Source organism: Brachycentrus maculatus, unplaced genomic scaffold (genome assembly GCF_059751285.1).
Source record: "Brachycentrus maculatus isolate JH-2025_06_01 unplaced genomic scaffold, ASM5975128v1 h1tg000448l, whole genome shotgun sequence".
In the NCBI taxonomy this organism is placed as follows: Eukaryota; Metazoa; Arthropoda; class Insecta; order Trichoptera; family Brachycentridae; genus Brachycentrus; species Brachycentrus maculatus.
Genome location: NW_028281195.1, coordinates 48,610 through 67,500, shown reverse-complemented (window position 1 = coordinate 67,500; position 18,891 = coordinate 48,610). Strand labels below are relative to the sequence as shown.

General features: G+C 29.8%; 1 protein-coding gene across 1 annotated transcript in view; it reads right to left on the bottom strand.

Moving 5' to 3' along the window:
* mtt (mangetout) overlaps positions 1-18,891 on the bottom strand; it is a 206,999-nt gene that overhangs the window by 167,957 nt on the left and 20,151 nt on the right. Inside the window, exon 3 of the mRNA XM_088271556.1 lies at positions 17,296-17,440. Within this exon, the coding sequence (XP_088127682.1) occupies positions 17,296-17,440 (145 nt within the window). The remainder of the gene's footprint in view (positions 1-17,295; positions 17,441-18,891) is intronic.

Here is an 18,891-nt window from a genome sequence, read left to right as displayed (position 1 = left end):
TACATAGAAAGTTATCAAGAAGAAGACCAAGGAATTCATGGGTGAAGCAGAAAGATAACATTATTCGAAGGCATGGCATAGGTGACGTTGTCCAGAGCAGAAGGACCTGAGGACGAGGAGAGCTGACCCCAGTCTACAAAGACAATAAGCTGGGATGTAGCCAGGAAGATGAAGACATTTTGAGATTTAAACAATGATAAAAAATAAGTTTTCATCCATGTTAATATGTCAAAATGTAAAAAATACTCAAACAGATTTATGAACAAGGTTAAAACCAATATTTTTAGCTTTTCCACTTTTTTATTTGACCAGCGACCGGGTTTCGTCGTTACCGACATCATCAGACTGGTCTGATGATGTCGGTAACGACGAAACCCGGTCGCTGGTCAAATAAAAAAGTGGAAAAGCTAAAAATATTGGTTTTAATCTAATAATAAATTAAAAATGCAATTCCATCACGAAGTGTCAGTGGATAATATAAATCTATTATGAACAAGGATTTGGGTACCTACACTTAAAATGTTATGATACAGATGTACCCTTGATAAAATAATATTAAAACTTCGTAAATTGGTTCATATATACAGAACTTCCAAGAATTTGGAAGCCTTGTTCTTGAATCAATAGAACTTCACTATTTCCATATTCTTCTTCATCTTTGATGAGATGTCAAAAATAATATGAAAATAACTCCTGTAATTGGAGATAATCCAGATTTTGTGAACAAGTATTTGGACACACTCAAAATGTTGTATATAAGGAAATTAATTGTTAAAAGATTATTGCAATCTGTTTACAAATACTTACACAGTGGTATAAAATATGAAGATGGAAGGTACAAGAAATACTCGTATCTATTTATAATACCTTATTGAGTTTTATTTCATCAAGCACGTCTAGTTTCAAAAACTACAGTTGTTTAAGTAAAACTTATCAACGGCCATTCTATAAAGTTAATACCGAGTCAATAATTAATAGAAATATCTTTATTATTATTTAAATATTAAAACTTCAAAAGTAATTTTGACTTCTGCCATTTTTTTATTTGCAATTGGAATTCAAACTTTAAAATTATTTCGTTAAAAGAATCCAAATGAAATATCGAACCATGAATTTTCTGTTAAGGCTTGAGTGCTAGATTTTTCCGACCCGCGTCACTAAACGAAAGTTAATGTAAGTGTTCTGAACCCCTTGACTCTCAGAAACGTAAAATATATTTAAATTTATATCAAAAGGGAAAGTGACTAAGTACTGCATCAAGATTTGCATAAAAATTTAAATTAATTTTTGGCTTTTAGGGATAAAAAGACGTTGTCGTGGGTCGGAGGGCTCAGAACATTTCTTTTCACCCATTTAAACGTAAAGACAGCAATTTGGTACGAGATGTGAGGCAATTTCTTTTCAGACACTTACAAGAAATTTACGTAAGATGGATTCCGGTGATTCATTACGTCAACGGTAACAATACAGTCACGTTTTCACTCTTACCGTATCAGTGTAGCGAATCACTTGTATACAATTTAATGTCCAAAAGATTTATATCCATTTACTTTACGTAAGCTATTTCATACATGATTATCCGTGAGATATTAAAAGTAGACGACTGAACACGCTACTAGCGTCTGCAAAAGAAACGTTAATTTTTTTGACATAAATAAAACCTAGTGATTTATATATTTTTTATATCAAACAAAATGATGTTTTTTAACAATTATTTTTTAATTTATTATTAGATTAAAACCAATATTTTTAGCTTTTCCACTTTTTTATTTGACCAGCGACCGGGTTTCATCGTTACCGACATCATCAGACTGGTCTGATGATGTCGGTAACGATGAAACCCGGTCGCTGGTCAAATAAAAAAGTGGAAAAGCTAAAAATATTGGTTTTAATCTAATAATAAATTAAAAATGCAATTCCATCACGAAGTGTCAGTGGATAATATAAATCTATTAATTATTTTTTAAACAACAGCAAAGTTTTTTTAACAATTATTTTATTTTTTAAATAAAATAAAAGTGAAGAAAACTAAATTATTGTTGTTTTACTATATTAAATGAAGAATTTATTTATCGGAATTTCTAATGAAACGTTTAAAAATTATAAACAAAATATCAAAACACATTTTATGCCATATAAGTAGGGTAAATAATCATGCAACGAGCTTTTTCTAAGCTCTTAAAGAGACTTTAAGAGATTATACCGCTTCAAAACTCTGCATTTGAAAAAAAAACATGAGTTATGTTCCTCCGAGAACTATCGATTTGGAAAAAAAATTGAAATGAAATCGTTATTTAAATCTTCGTACTAAGTTCAAAACGTACCTTATAATTATAACAATCATGTTTTTTATCAATACACATTTTATGCCTAATATGTAGTAGGGTAAATAAAAATACAATTTCATGTTTAATATAGAAGGTTTTTTTTTACATTGCATTGCATATATTATTACTTACCATATTTATCGTGTTAAGGCCCATATAACATTTTCAAATGATTTTAATTAAATTTACCAATACCAATAATTTGAAAAAAAGTTATAAATATTTTAAGTATACAACAAAAAAACCCAAAATAACATAAAAATGTATATTATTAATTGATTTTGCATTGACTTTGTGAAATGACAAATAGCTGTAAGTTTCTGTGATCACCTGTCTATGAAAACATCTGTAGTTTTCGAAACTAGTCTTGTAAAATAAAATAGAATTAGTTGTCTACTACAAGTGTTAATTTTAAATAATCAACAGTTGTTAAAATATCACGATAAAAAATAAATCTCGGCAAATATACTATAGATATACCTTATATCGGTTTTCGATTTTTGGTTGGAAAGAGAACTTTTATTTCAAAAAGCTTTGATCAAATTCGGTACAACATTCATTCAAACCCTTATCCGCACCCTATAGTGCATAGGGCACTGCATCATATAAACGCAGTGTTATCTTGATCATTAACACATGAAGTAAAGGTGATCAGCCCTCCGCTTCAGGTACCAGTCCAGGGTTATATTGAATAAATATTACGGTGAAAAAATCACTAATATTTATTTGACCCCCCCTGGGAATCGAACCTGGGACCTCCAGTATGGTAGCCGAACGTGCTGACCATTACACTATGGAGGCGGACAAAAGGTACAACAAAAAGGAGGAAAACAAGAACGAATTAAAAATATCAATTAACATAATGAACCCAATGGGGCTTTAACGATGATCCTTCTATGTTGGTTCAAGTGTGTTACGCAATAGGGTTAATTATCCGGGTGTAAGGACAACTAAGCCAAGAATACAAAAGTCAGCTTTAATCCTGACATTACCAATAATATAGGACATTGTTCAGGTAAGCGTTATTAACCTTCTCACGGTTGCTAGTCCAATGTAAGGACATTTACAAACCACTTATGTATATACTTAATTATTTCGTCGATGAACTGTGGCCATAATGCCGACTACAAATTTAAGAAAACAATTTTTTCTTTGAATTTGTTCTGATTTTATTTATCTAATTCTTTTCAATGATTTCTTGTATTTTTTTCCTTAAAGTAACTGGTAGATAGATATGTTATTTATTGTTTCTGTATTGTTTATGCAACAACGATTAAAATGCAAATAAAACACTGTTTTTTTTACCACATGAGTATTATATTTTATTACGACAATGTAGTTTCGGAAGCTTCAGATGCTTCCATTTATAGTTTATATTCAAACCCGTAGATGGAAGCATTTGTAGCTTCTGAAACTAGTTGTGACAAAATATAATACTCGTATGGTTAAAAACAGATGTTTAATTTATATATTATTTTTTGACATCTCATCAAAGATGAAGAAGAATATGGAAGTCTGGGCATTTACGGGGCTTACGACCGTCATAGGCTGGTTTAAGTGATCACTTTACACACGTGTAACATTCACCAATTCTACCCATTATTGACAACCACACTACTCAAATTCTTGGAAGTTCTATATATATGAACCAATTTAGAAACCTTGTTCATGAATCACTAAAACTTCACTAGAGACATCTATTGGTGAGATGTAAAGAAGCTTTTTATTAAGCAGAAACTCTTATATTAGTATGTGAGATCCGAATCCCGGATTATAATCACACACATTAGAAACGCCAGAAAATACCATTTTCATTTTTATTATTAAGCTTATAATTTGACCAGATAATTTATTTACAACATTTTGAGTGTGTCCAAATACTTGTTCACAAAATCTGGATTATCTCCAATTACAGGAGTTATTTTCATATTATTTTTTGACATCTCATCAAAGATGAAGAATAATATGGAAGTCTGGGCATTTACGGGGCTTACGACCGTCATAGGCTGGTTTAAGTGATCACTTAACACACGTGTAACATTCACCAATTCTACCCATTATTGACAACCACACTACTCAAATTCTTGGAAGTTCTATATATATGAACCAATTTAGAAACCTTGTTCATGAATCACTAAAACTTCACCCCGTAAATGCCCAGACTTCCATATTCTTCTTCATCTTTGATGAGATGTCAAAAAATAATATGAAAATAACTCCTGTAATTGGAGAAAATCCAGATTTTGTGAACAAGTATTTGGACACACTCAAAATGTTGTTTAATTTATAATTTAGCTTGTTGATTCATTTGGTATAGTTTGAGTACCGAAGTTATTTATATTCACCTTTGAAACATAATGCACGAAAAATTAGTGGTAAGTAAATTTTTTTTTGTGATTTCCATAAAAAAATTAAAGAATTATTTACAAATCAGGAAATAACAAGCAAAAAACGAAAAAAAAATATATCATTTTTACCGAGTAATGCTTCATTTAGGCCAAAAGATACTTTTACTAATGAATGAAATAAATAATGAAGTTTTAATACCTACACCTTAGTTTTAATAGGATAAAAAAAAAAAAATTTTTTTTTTTTTTTTAAATTTCAAAACTAATTTTTGCTAAGCCAACTTAACTCCGTATTTTTATTAAAATAACGACGTTACTTTTGATACTTAGCTCAACCAAACTACTAAATGCTTTATTATTTATTTTGCTATAGATTTTTTTGCTTTATATATATATTGATTTAATATAATTCCTACCAAACTTGTTATAAAGTATTTTAAGTGTCACATACTAGATTTTCCCAATTTGACAGTTATACATGAAGTTTTTTTGCCTAAAATACGTCTGAAATTAGTGAAATGAGTTTGAAAATTACATTTTCAAAACTCTCCTAGTATCTCAAATTATTTCGAAAATAATCTCATGTACATTTCACGAAAATATAAGGGTAGAAATCTTTTTATTTTATATTAAATATGTCAGTTTTACTCAGAGGTATATATACAATTTTCCGAAATTTCATAAATGTGGCTATCAATCTTGGGTAAAATGGTAAATATTGCACAATATATAAAGTTGTCACTCAAACAAGCCAATGAGAGATCGTAAGCTTTGAGATATCAATAAAAAATGTTGATACCAAAAACGCATTTAGAAAGATCTTTGTGAGGAATATTATTTGTTTGGATTCCTGTCCTGATTTGTGTCTGTAGAAAAAATCTTACACGCAATTTTTGTATGCATACAAATAAATACATTTTATTTTTAACACTCCTTATCATTCATCGTTTACGTTGTGTAATGCGACTTAAAAATTAAAAGACATTTACGATGAATAAGGAGAATGTTTTATTACCATACCACAATGTAAACAATGCTTCTACAAAGAAAAAAAAATATAAAATTAATAAACTTTGTTTTTACCACTTTTTCTTATAAATACTATTTAACCTACCGGTTTCGACAAGAACCTTGTCATCATCAGGGTTTATTTTAATTCCAAAATATTTAAAGGTTTTATTGTTTTTTTTTGTTGTTTTTAATGTTTTTGAATTAAAATAAACCCTGATGATGACAAGGTTCTTGTCGGAACCGGTAGATTAAATTGTATTAATAAAAAAGTGGTGAAAACAAAGTAAATTATTTTTATAAAGTTTATAAAATGTGCCACAAAGTATCCGCAGAAAACATTCAAGAAATAAAAAGATAAATGTATTTTTTTCTTATTTCGCGAGTATCAAAGTGGACGACTATTTAATCACTTAAATAATAATCCGCTATCTATCAAAGTGTGCCATCGTACAGGAAAATACGTTCCCCGATCATGTGTGGCCGCGAAAAATCCAATTTACGGAGGCACTTTAGCGAAAAATTGTCTCCACGCTATAGCCACCCCTATTTACCATTTACCCCGACAAGCGCTCCCTCTGCCAATATATTTAGTTTATGAGGCGAACGCCAATAGCTCCCATACTTCCTACGTGGCATATAGCTATCTAATATACTAACTTGTCATAGTTTATACTAGAGCACAATACTTGAACATTTTTCCAATCGTCTTTTCAACGACATTACGAATATATATCAATTTTAAAATGCTTGACAAGTATAAGTAGATATTTATCATACTATTTTTTTGATATCTTAATAGAGATGCAGAATAATATGTAAGTCTGGGCATTTACGACCGTCATAGGATGGTTTAAGCATCACTTTAAACATTCACAAATTCTACCCATGATTGGCAACCACACTACTCAAATTTTTTAATGTTCTATATAGGTATATGATCCAATTTTGAAACATTGTACAATAATCAATAGAATTTTCGATTGCCCCTTAAATGCCCAGACTTTCATATTCTTCTTTATCTATGTTGAGATGTCAAAAAATAATATGATAAATTACTCTTATAATTGGAGACTTGGAGACAATCGGAGATTGGATACAATCCTGATTTGTGAACAAATATTTGGACACACTGAAAATGTTGTTAACAAGTAGTTTATTTTTAATGTTAGTTTTACTTAGTAAATACCATAATTTCTAAAAATCTATTGTGTCGTGTTTTGATGCATTCTGCATTATTTTTAACCCTTTCAATGGCGGAAGGTATTTATAAGGCCGTACCCAGCAGGCCGTGATTTTTTCATCAAAAATGTAAAAGCTGTTAGAAAGATGACTGTAACTTTGATAATATGGTAAATTGTTATATTTTAGTATTTCTTGATCTTCTGAAAGATGTTTCTATATTTTCTTATTTAAAAAAAAAGCAATTAATTTCATTTGATATTGGCTTGCGACAAGCTCAAACAAAGCGCGTTTACGCGCATATTTTGTATGGCCGGCCTGGTGAGCGCAGAATTGCACGGAGTGGCACCAAACCCGTTGAATGTGACGTTAAGTCCAAATATTATAGATGTATTTTAGGGATGTTGAAGGTTGAAGAGAGGGTAGGAGGTGTTTCTTATATTTATTCATTTATTATTTTTATGTATTTTTTATCGGTGGAAACAAAGGCAAAAGGGGGGAGAGTCATTGTCATATTGCTACTTCTGGGTTTATAATTCTTTGTATTTTTCTGAATTTCAATTGTTTCTAGATATTATTTATTGATCCAGCATTATTTTTTTTTAATATGACATTTTGAATATTTCAAAAATTAAACATTTATATAATCCCCCTTATCGATTTTTTGTGCTAACGTATGTAAATATGTCTTTGACGCACATTGACAATGCCCCCACGAGGTAAAACAAAAATAAATAAAATTACTATTCATGTTTTTGTTGAAAATACAAAAAGTAGAATTTGTTTTCTATATGCGTAATCATATACTAAACAAAATATATACATATGTTTTATACATTAGGGAACGGTGATCATAATAATATTTGATTACAAAACATAACCAACCCCTAATATCCCGTCGTTTGAAAGGCAGTAATGATGTCGGTTACTTCATTACTGCTGCGGCTTACCCCTTTGAAGATAAAGATTAAGCTAATATTATGTACATGTATACTTTATAGGTAGGTAAATGAAAAGGGTCCCCTTACACAACTCGTATTGTCATGAAAATAAAACAAAATGTAGGAACCACACGTTAAATTAATTTTTACGTTGCATAAAATATATTTCCGTTTCGTAATATTTCACTGAATTTCTTGAATGTTCTTCGCAGATACTTTGTGGTGCATTTTAAAATCTTTATAAAATTAAACAACTTTGTTTTGACCACTTTTTTTATTAGTACACTTTAACCAACTGGATTCGACAAGAATCTTGCCATCATCAGGGTTAATTAAATTCTAAAACATCAAAAACATAAAAATACTCATGGTTAATTAAATTCCCTTACCATAATTTACCCTTATTGGTAATGGAATGTAATTAACTATGAGTATTTTAATGTTTTTATTATTTTAGAATATATAAAACCCTGATTGAAACAAGGTTCTTGTCGAAACCGATTGGTTAAAGTGTACCAATAATAAAAAGTGGTTAAAACAAAGTTCTTAAATTTTATAAAGTTTATTTCACTGAATATTTGAAAAATGACACTATGAAATTTTTAACCACTTTTACCTATATTTTACCTTACATTTGCGCTCTTGTTATAATTTTTATTGAGAATTTAATACAAAATGAAGGTACCTCACCTTAAATGAAATCTTATTTTCCTTTAAAACATATTACCGTTTTGAAATATTTTACTGAATATTTGAAGAAGGACACTTTTATATTTTTACCTATTTTTACCTATACTTTGACTTATATCTGTGCAATTGTTTTAATTTGTATTGAGAATGTCTATGTGATGTGATAAATTATGTCCGTACGATAAATAAATACATATTTTAAAACATATTTATTTAATACAAATTTATAACCGATTCATATAATATTCAATTCACATTTATAAATATAGACAATGTTTGGAAGTAGAACATGAAGTTGTCAATAGATGGATGAAAGTAGACCGGATGCCGTCGAAAGGCGTTCTCTCAGACGAATGTGCAGCAAAATGTTGTATGATAGATGCTCGAATGGCGAATATAAGGAAAGAATGCATGGCTGAGATAAGCGTTGTGATGGTTTGGGTATATGAATCGAATGAATGAAGAAAGGAAAGTCAAATGAATGTGTGAGGCGAATATGGTTGGTAATAAAAGCATAGGGAGACCGAGGAAAACTTGGCATGATCAAGGATCAAGTATTTCAGATGCTTGAAAGTGATCGGGTCAGGAGTCGGAATAATCAGCGCGTATGTATGAGGAGATGCATGAATGTGGAAGAGACAACGATTGTTTGCAAATACAGATTGGTGTAGCGTTCTATTCTCCCTGCCTACTCTACGGGAAAACGGCGTGATGGTCATAGAATTAGATTTACAAAAAGTTTATATTTTTTTCAAATGGTTTATTAAGTAATAAGTCGAATGAATATTGTGGAAGAATATAAAGTAGGAATAGAATAATAATATTAGGGCACTTGGGGTTGCATCGTCTTAGCTGGTGGAATAATCCCTTGATGATTTAAAAAAAAATTTTTTTTTGAAAGTCAAGGTATGTTGTATCAAAAAGAATCTTTTATATTAGAGATGAAATCTCTAGGAATTTGGGTAATTCGCCTTTATCCAATTATCCCACGCTTTCATATTTATAAATAAGCTATTTTGTAATGAATAGGGATTCACGACCAAAATAACGGATTTGTAGACCCATTTTCCAGAAAAAGAGAATTTGAAATGGAAAAATAAATATGAACGAAATTTAATACGATTTTGTCGTATTTGTTGGTAACGAATGTAAGCCCATGTTACGGAAAAAAATGGCAAAAATATATAATAATTTTATTTTAATACATTTTTTATTTTTAATATAAAAAACCTAATTACTCAGATATCAATTTTATGTTTTTATTATTATGAATACTGTCCAATTTTGGACTCTATTAGTAATACTAATAGTGTCCAAATACTTGGACACAATCTCAGTGTTATGTGGATTATCTCCAATAAGGAGATTTTTATTATTATTTTTTGGACATGTCAACAAAGGTGAAGAATATATAATATAGATTTCTCATACAAATGAAAGAGTTTCTGCTCAATAAAAAGTTTTTTACATCTCACTTTAGATGTCTCAAGTGAAATTCTAGTAAATTCATATATGTTTTGAATTTGAACAATATGTATAGAACTTCCAAGAACTTGAGTAGTGTGGTTGTCAATAATGGATAAAATTGGTAAATGTTTCAAGTGTGTAAAGTGATCACTTAAACCAGCTTATGACGGTCGTAAGCATTGTAATTGCCCAGACTTCCATATTCTTCTTCATCTATCTTGAGATGTCAAACAATAATATGATAAATAACTCCTATAATAGAAATTTGAATCCATATTTGTGGACAAGTATTTGGACACACTCAAAATGTTGTTTTTTCATATTCATTAAGAACGCCACTGTAAATTGGACGCATCTCCAACACTGTAGCTAAACGCACTTACTGTTTTACTGTAGAATGGACGAAAAAGGTTTGAAAATTCTAGAAACGTTAAAAAATCGAAGAACTGCTAAGCCGCTGAAATATATTGCTCAAAATAAGTTTCACAAGTCGGTTAGGAAAACGTTTCAAAATAGTAAAACACCCTCACTGCCATAAAGTCTGAAATATTTCTGAAACGTGCCATAAACTGTATCAGATGCAGAGGACAGATATGTGGAAAGGAAAAACAGTTTTCTGTAATAAAATCGTTTTATTTAATATTCTCTCAGTTTTTTTCTTATAATACTTTTTTATTATTAATAAGAACGGGTGCGACTCCATAAAATAAAGTCTTTGAATTTATGTTTTACTTTGAAGCTTTTTTCGTTGAAAACGTTTTCACATACGGATTCTTCTAAAGAATACAGTAGAATGGAAGATTACAAAGTAGAAAATGAGAAATGAATGATCAAATTTGTATGAATGTTAAGCCGCAGGGTTTCTTTCTTTGTATATAATACAATTATACTAAATGTAAAATGTATTATGTATGAAATAAAGATAAACACATGTTGAAGATATTATAATCTGTATGAATTCATTTTAAGGTAACTTTAAACCATTACCATTTCAAGTATCAAAGTCTATCACAACGGTCGATGCAGAAGTTGAAACTTTGAAAGCGAAATTGAATTTACCATAATATCGTTTTCAAAATTATGCAGGTATTCCAAATCAGTAATTGAATTATGTGTTGGTTCATAAATGTATTTGCAGAAAAAAATTATTAAAGAAGGAGGCATTTATTGTTGTACAGGCATAATAATTTATTTTTTTCATAATTTTCTCAAAGGATTCGTACAAATAAGTAGTGTCAAACTTTTGCAATCCAGGGTACTCTACCTATTTCTGTTATTCTGCTTGTCTTGCTTAAAAACAGAACTCACTCACCGTCACGCTGTTTCCCTACAGAGTTAGATAGAGAAAATACCACTCCATATCAATCTGTCTTTGGAAACAATCTTTGCCTATTCCAAATTCATGCATCTTACGCGTTGCCGATTATTTCAACTGTATTTAAAATACCTGATTGTGTTTTTTTAAAATACCTGAAGTTTTCTTTGGCCTTTCCTTGCTCCTATTTCTAACTAAATTCACCTGAATAATTTCATTTAGCTATTTTTTTTCACCCATTCGTTCTATATGCCCAAACTGCTCACATTTTGAACATCTATAACATTTTGTAAAATATATAAATAAAATATTTGAGAGAAGAAATGTGTTAAATTCAATCAGAAAGAATTATTTAATAACAAAAATTATTCAGATCAAAAATAGTATATTTATTAGGCAATCACTTTGTGGTAATTTCTATGATTTTTTTAAATTTACCATAGTAAATATCAACATTTAAAAAACAATGGTTTTAACCAAGTTATACTCAAATCATTAAAAAATGTGTTTATTTTCGTAAAAGACTTATGTTCAAAAGGCAAATTCTCTCAACTAGTATTAGTTGAGAGTATTTAGAATATTTTGAGAGTATTGAGAGTATAGTATTACAACAAATTTTCCGATACCAAAACGTCTAGATATATGAAAAGAACTATGATATGTTCAGTAAGATTTTATTTGTAATATCACTTGAGAAACTGAAGATTGAAATAACTTAACAAAATGTCAATCGAAGAAAGATGAAAGTTCATATGAGAAAAGTTATAAGTTTGAAAGTTCTAATAAACTTGGGTGGTTTACCGCAGTCAGTCGGCGAGTCTCTAGTTTTCTACAGTTCTCTTCTGAGTAACGCAATACGCCTCGAGGTATCCAACTTGGATCGTAGACAATAAAATAGTCAAGCATCCCGTGATCAGATATGAAGATTTTCCCGACAAGCCAAATGGAAAAACCAGAGATTTATATTTCTCTAGGAAACGATTCAACCAACATCGGTTATCGGCAGCACTACGAATGATATAACCCTCTCTTACAATATTCTTTTGCGCCTTCTTTCACATTTCTGATATATTTCATAGATAAAAGCAAGATCAGTTCATGTGTAGGTGAAATGTGAAAAAGAAAATAGTAAAAATAAAATAAATGTTGTACTAAATTGAAACCTATTTATATTGAAGAAAAAGTTTCATAATGGGTTCATTAGTATAAACACGACTAGTTTTGTGAACTGTAGGTGTTTTATTCATATTTTCATCGGTTGATAACAATATCTGTATATTTCGAAACACTTCGGGTTTACATAAAAAAAAACTCAGACGTGGCCTTATAGAAGTATTTAATTTTTATATTTATCAACAGAAGATGGGAATATCTATATTTCTCGAAACTAGTCGTATTTACATTTATCAACTCAAGAGTAGTCTCAAAAAAGTGCTTCATTATGTATCTTTCATGTCGTGCACAGTATGTTATTTTACAAAATTAATGCAAAATAGATGCAAAAAATATCGTTAATATTCAATCCATGTTATTTTTATTACAATTATGTTTTTAATTTTTTTTGATAACGTAAGGGATAATCCTTGATATTTAAAATGAACTGTAAAAAATTATTATAACTTGCTAAGCTTATATTCAAGAAGCTTGTTTTTTGGTAGGAGAGTAAAGAAAGGAATATTGAATGTGTAAGAAATACCACAAATACATAAATTGATTGATATGAATCGATCTCGCGACACCAGTTTCACAGTCTAGCGTGTACCGTGTCTGTCACACTTGACTACAATTGCATCCAATTGTCATCATTTTATGTATAACACAAAGTAATTTAGTTAAATTTACATTCAAATATGTACTAAGATATGGTAAATAGAATTCCTTATTTCGGGAAATAGATTTTCTAATACCGTGATAGGCCAGTTATTGAGAGAATTATAAATTTAAGCTCTGGTACTATGTTTCTTGTAAAACAGTCCTTCTTCCCCTAAATTTCATCTCTAAGGTTACCCAATCGGACCGATTCATGATTATCATACGCTTGGATGAAGCTTTGTTGTTGGATGTTTGGAGTACCCGTTTATCACTGTCAAGAAATCTGCTAACTGCCAATATTGTTATTGGAGAAATGACAAGGAGTTGTCACCATTGTATTGTATGAACAAATGATAAATAACTTGAAAATGGCTAATTAATGCATTAGCACCTAAAATTAAGCTTTTGAGAATTCTGCTTTCATTTGATATTTGCACATTTCAAACGATTTTAGTAACTTAAATAGACGGTTGCATAGTGATCGATACACGTTTTTATAAATTTTACCGAAAAATCGTAAAAGTGTTTGTACCACTTGAGTTTATTTATGACTACTAGTTAAGAAACCCAAGCTTCCATCTTGAGGTCTAAATGTAAACTAAAACATAATTAATAATAGTATGTTTTACACTCGTAAATAAGGATAGGGATAGTTAGGGAGGCGGGTTAGTCAAGGGGGTGGAGTTTGAAAATAAAGGAAAAATGGTAGTAAAGGTGAAATTTTTTTAAACAATATATCATTTATTGAATTAAAGTCAGACATAAGTTTTTTTTGGATTTCTAATTTTTTTAAATAATTCATAATTTGGCCTTTGTGTGGTACAAGGTGTTATTATTTTAGTTTGTGAGAGTGGTATGAGTGATTTGTATCTATTGTGTTTTACCAAACGTTCATTTTATTTAATATATTAATTGTTTATTTGTTTATTTGTCCGCCTCCGTAGTGTAATGGTCAGCACGCACGGCTACCGTTCTGGAGGTCCCGGGTTCGATTCCCAAGGGGGGTAAAATAAATATTAGTGATTTTTTTCAATATTACCCTGGACTGGTTCCTTGAAGCGGAGGGCTGATCACCTTTCCTTCATGTGTAAACGATCAAGATAACACTGCGTTTATATGACGCAGTGCCCTATGCACCATTGGGGTGCGAAGAAGGGTTTTATTATTATTATTTTAATTGTTTATTTATTTAAATTTGTTATGCGTAGTAAATGCACATGGGCTTTTTTTGGCTAAGAAACAATAACTCTAAATTACTAAAAATCATAAAAGTGATGTGGTTCAAAAATTTTAGCCTTTTACAGCCGTTTGTTTTTACAGTACAGATATTGTTTGTACATAAATATAATAAAATATTAATTACAGTAAGTTGCATAACATTTAACTAAAGAAACTTTCCTACTAACTAACTATCACGCTGCATCTCCGTGGAGTGAAGCAGAAAAGATAGAACGCCACTCATCTGTATTTGTAAAAAATAATCACCTCGTCATATACATACCAGCCGATAATTTCAACTCCTGATCTGACTAATTTAAAGCAATTTAATACATACTTTTAATGCACACAATATTTTAATCCCCCGTCAATCTAATAAATTTAAAAAAAATGCTTTTGAATAACGCCATAAATGGTTTTAACAGAATAGTTTATTATTATCCAATATTTCCTATGTCTAATAAATATGTACCTGTATGAGATAAATAAAGATCGGAATGTTTTCTCTTTTTCTTTGTTTCAAACAGAAAAAAAACATTTAAGCTGGTAGTTTCATTTTACGATAGTCGTGGTTATAAAAATCGCACGTGTTAGATTACGTTTCTCCCCAAGCCATTATCAACATCGTACAAACATAGTTTGCTACATAGCATACGTACCAATTTCAAACGATTATTTTTAGTCGTTATTGTGACATAATTCCAACATTAACTTGTTAATATTAAATTTTTAAATCTCAATATAGATGGAGAAGTACATAGAAGTCTGGGTATTTATGGAGCTTAGGACCGTCTAGGCAGGTTTAAGTGATCACTTTTCACACGTGTAACATTCACTCAAATCAATGTATCTAGAAGTTCCAAGATATGGATAGTGTGGTTGTCAATCATGGATAGAAATGGTGAATATATATTTTTTTTATTCCCTCATCCATACCTTACGGTGCATAGGGCACTTCATCGTAGCGATGCAGTATTATCTTGATTGTTAATTGCATGAAGGCAAGGTGATCAGCCTTGCGCTTCTTGTACCAGTCCAGGGTTATATGAAATAAATGTGGGAGTGAAAATCAACCATACTTATTTTGATCCCCCTAGGAATCGAACCCGGGACCTCCAGCACGGTAGTCAACACGCTGACCACTACACTACGAAGGAGGAAAAATGTTATGAATGTTACACGTATGGTGAATGTTACACGTGTGTAAAGCGATCACTTAAACCAGCCTATGACGGTCGTTAGCCCTGTAAATACCCAGACTTCCATTTTCTTCTTAATATTTGTTGAGATTTCAAAAAAAAATGTTATAAAGATTGTTTAAAAAAATAATATGTGATAAAAATAAAAGTATAAATTCAATACCAAAATATAAGGTGCCATCCTTCACTGGCTTAAATGAATCAAGCGTATATTTCTAATATCCGCCAAATCCATCAGCAATAAATTTGGGCGTAGTTCATTTAAATTCACGGAATATAAAACCATATTTTAGTCGTTCAAAGAGTCCTTGAAACTACAAGCAATTTTCCTTGAATTTTAAATGTCCTCTGTTGAAATTTACAACGAATGAATCTAGTATTGGGAATATACAGCTTGAAAGTAAAATATTGGCGGTATTACAAATAATAAAGCCGACTTATTTTTTTAAATCTTCACCAGTATAGAAAATAGCTAAAGAATATATTTTACCGTATTTTCCCATGAGAAATCTGTTATAGCCGTTTCACAGGATATATGGTCAAATATTATAGAATGACATGACTTTTCCCCATATAAAAGCGAACATTTTCGAGCCATTTAGTTAGAGTAGAGAATTTACCTATTACTTTTTTTACTTGCACGCGTTCCAGGCGTTTTTCACAAATTGAAAAGAGTATGGTTTTCATTGTGACGTTTCACGTGATTTATTATAACGAGAATTTTTAAGATAAAAAGTAAAATGGTGATTCGAAAAATTTACACCAGCCTGAAATATAAATGTCATGTCAATTATTTTTACATCATGAATTTGTAAAAAGAGGTGATTGGTTGATGACTGGATGAAGAATTTTCATTTTATGACTATTTGAAAAAAATTTTGACGTTTTTACTGAGTTAATTAAATAAAAGTTGACAGGGAACCTTTATTTTCTGATTTGAAATTTCAAAAACATAGGTAGCATTTATATGATTTTTTTTAATGCTTATTCAAATATGGTTCAAAAAGTTCTGTATCTTAAATGAAAATTACGAGGACATGGATGTATCGATTATTGATTAATCTTCTATTTTTAATTAATATTGTAAACTGCATACTTGAGGGTTCATTTATTTTTTTTACAATTTTTTATTCTTTAAAAAATTGAAAACCTTAAATGGTTTAACCAAAAATTGTATAAAAATCATTATTAACTTACTCAAACTAACTTTTTAACCACTTCGCCACTTCTCTAAAAGGGTGGGTAGCGAGAATAGAACGCCATACCAATCTGTCTTTGCAAACAATCTTCGCCTCTTTCACATTCATGCATTTCTTCATATATACCCGTTGATTTTTCCAATTCCTTATCAATGTCTAGTTTTTAAACAACTTTTAAGTAATTTGCCAAAATCATTTGGCAAATTTTCCTCGATCTTCCTCCACATTCCACATTCGCCTCGTAAATTTGGTATACGATTTCTTTAAATTTTTTGAGTAGAAAATGTTTTTGATGAAATATTTTTTATCCTTCTTATTTTTATTTCCGTATATGTATACTACGTTCTTATTACTCAAATTTTTGCTATCAATAATTATTTTTAAGAAACATTTTTAAAGAAGATAAATACTTATAAGTATATAGTTGAAAGGGTCCTTTTTTAATATACATAATCGCACCATAAAGATGTTTAAGGCTGTATAAAATCCGTACTCGTGAACGAAGGAAATTATTCAATAAAAGACCTTGAAATGAGAAAATACACTGAAAAAATGGAATGTAATATTAAGATATTTCATATTTACATACCCCGAGCCCTCGGTTTCGTAAGAAGTTTGGAAACAATGTTGTCGTATGCGATTTCTTTCGCTACTCCGGAATCCTTCACGAGCTTTTCTTTAACAGCGATACAGATGTTGTGCTTTGATAAAAGCCCCTCTAATTCCTCGAAAGCCTGAAAAGAGTAGTTACAATTTACTTACAAGGGTAAAATGAGGTAACCCAGCGAATGGAAAATGTTTTTTGAATTTAACATTATTTATTGAAACCCTTCTTTGAACCAGATTCCTGGAAATGTATGCAAACAAACCCGAAATAAGTTTCTAATTCTAAAATACATTTTGACATACAAAGTTTATTATAGGGTTTATCGAGTAACAAATCAATATCAGTTACTTCTACGGTCCCAAGAATATTGTATTCCAATTATTTTTTTCACTTTATATAAATATAACATGAATCCGTAATTTTATTTATTGTTTCGGCATTAACTTTGTGGTAAGACATGTTACAATGATTAAAGAAAACACTTGTTTTTTACCACTTGAGTTTTATTATAGACTACATGTTTCAGAAGTTAAACTTCCATCATTCAGTTCTGTATAATAACGAAAATATATAAAATATAAAATTGTTCTATAAATAAGGAGAAGGGAAACTAAGGGGAAGGGGTTAGTCAAGGGGCGGAGTTTGAAAACAAAGGAAAAATGGAAAGCAAAGGTGAAGAATTTTGAAACAATATATTATTTAATAAATTATTATTAGAATTTAGGTTTTTTTGGATTTCTAAATTTTCAAGATAATTCATAATTTGGCCTTTATATGGAACAAGGTGTAACAATTTTAATTTATGAGAGTGAAATGAGTGATTAGTATTTATTATGTGATTTGCAAATTCCATAATGAATCCATAATCTTTGTTACACTCACAGTGAAGCTACAGACATTTTTTTCAACTCCCTATTTGCCTATAAACAAGCATCAGGCAATAGTTTTCTGTCAGCTAGACTATTCATGTAATTTTTGTATCGTAAATCATACTTTCTTGTAATTTTACGTATCTGAATGTTCTTGTCTTATACTTATAACAACTCAATATTTTTTTGCAACTTGAATTTTTACTTGTAAAAGCCCTCTGGGCGTTTGTGTGAATAAATAAATAAATAAATAAATAAAATTTATTGTTTAAGATTTTTTTGTGTCACCCTCAAATTTAAGAAAATTCACAATATTGAAAGCTGTTTTTGTTATTATTTCGATTAATTTGAAATTCGCCTTAACTTGTTTTGGTGACACCAATAAAAAAAGGGATTTTGGATATTTTAAATGCGTCATATTTGTAAAGTTACATTGTTGAAAAAAAATAGAGAAAAATTATAAAATAAAGAATCTAAAACAAAATAAAGAAGAAAATAAAAGTATTTCATAAAACCACCGTTCAAGAAGTATTCTGCGAAAATGGTGCTTTATAAATTATTCAAAATTAAAATTTATTTTAACTATTAACTAATATTGTGTTATTTGACCAGGTCCTGAATGTATATTTTTATTTATTTTTCTTAAAAAAAAGTAAGTATCAGGAGAATTAACAATAAGTACATAAAATTATTTTTCAGAAAATGACAA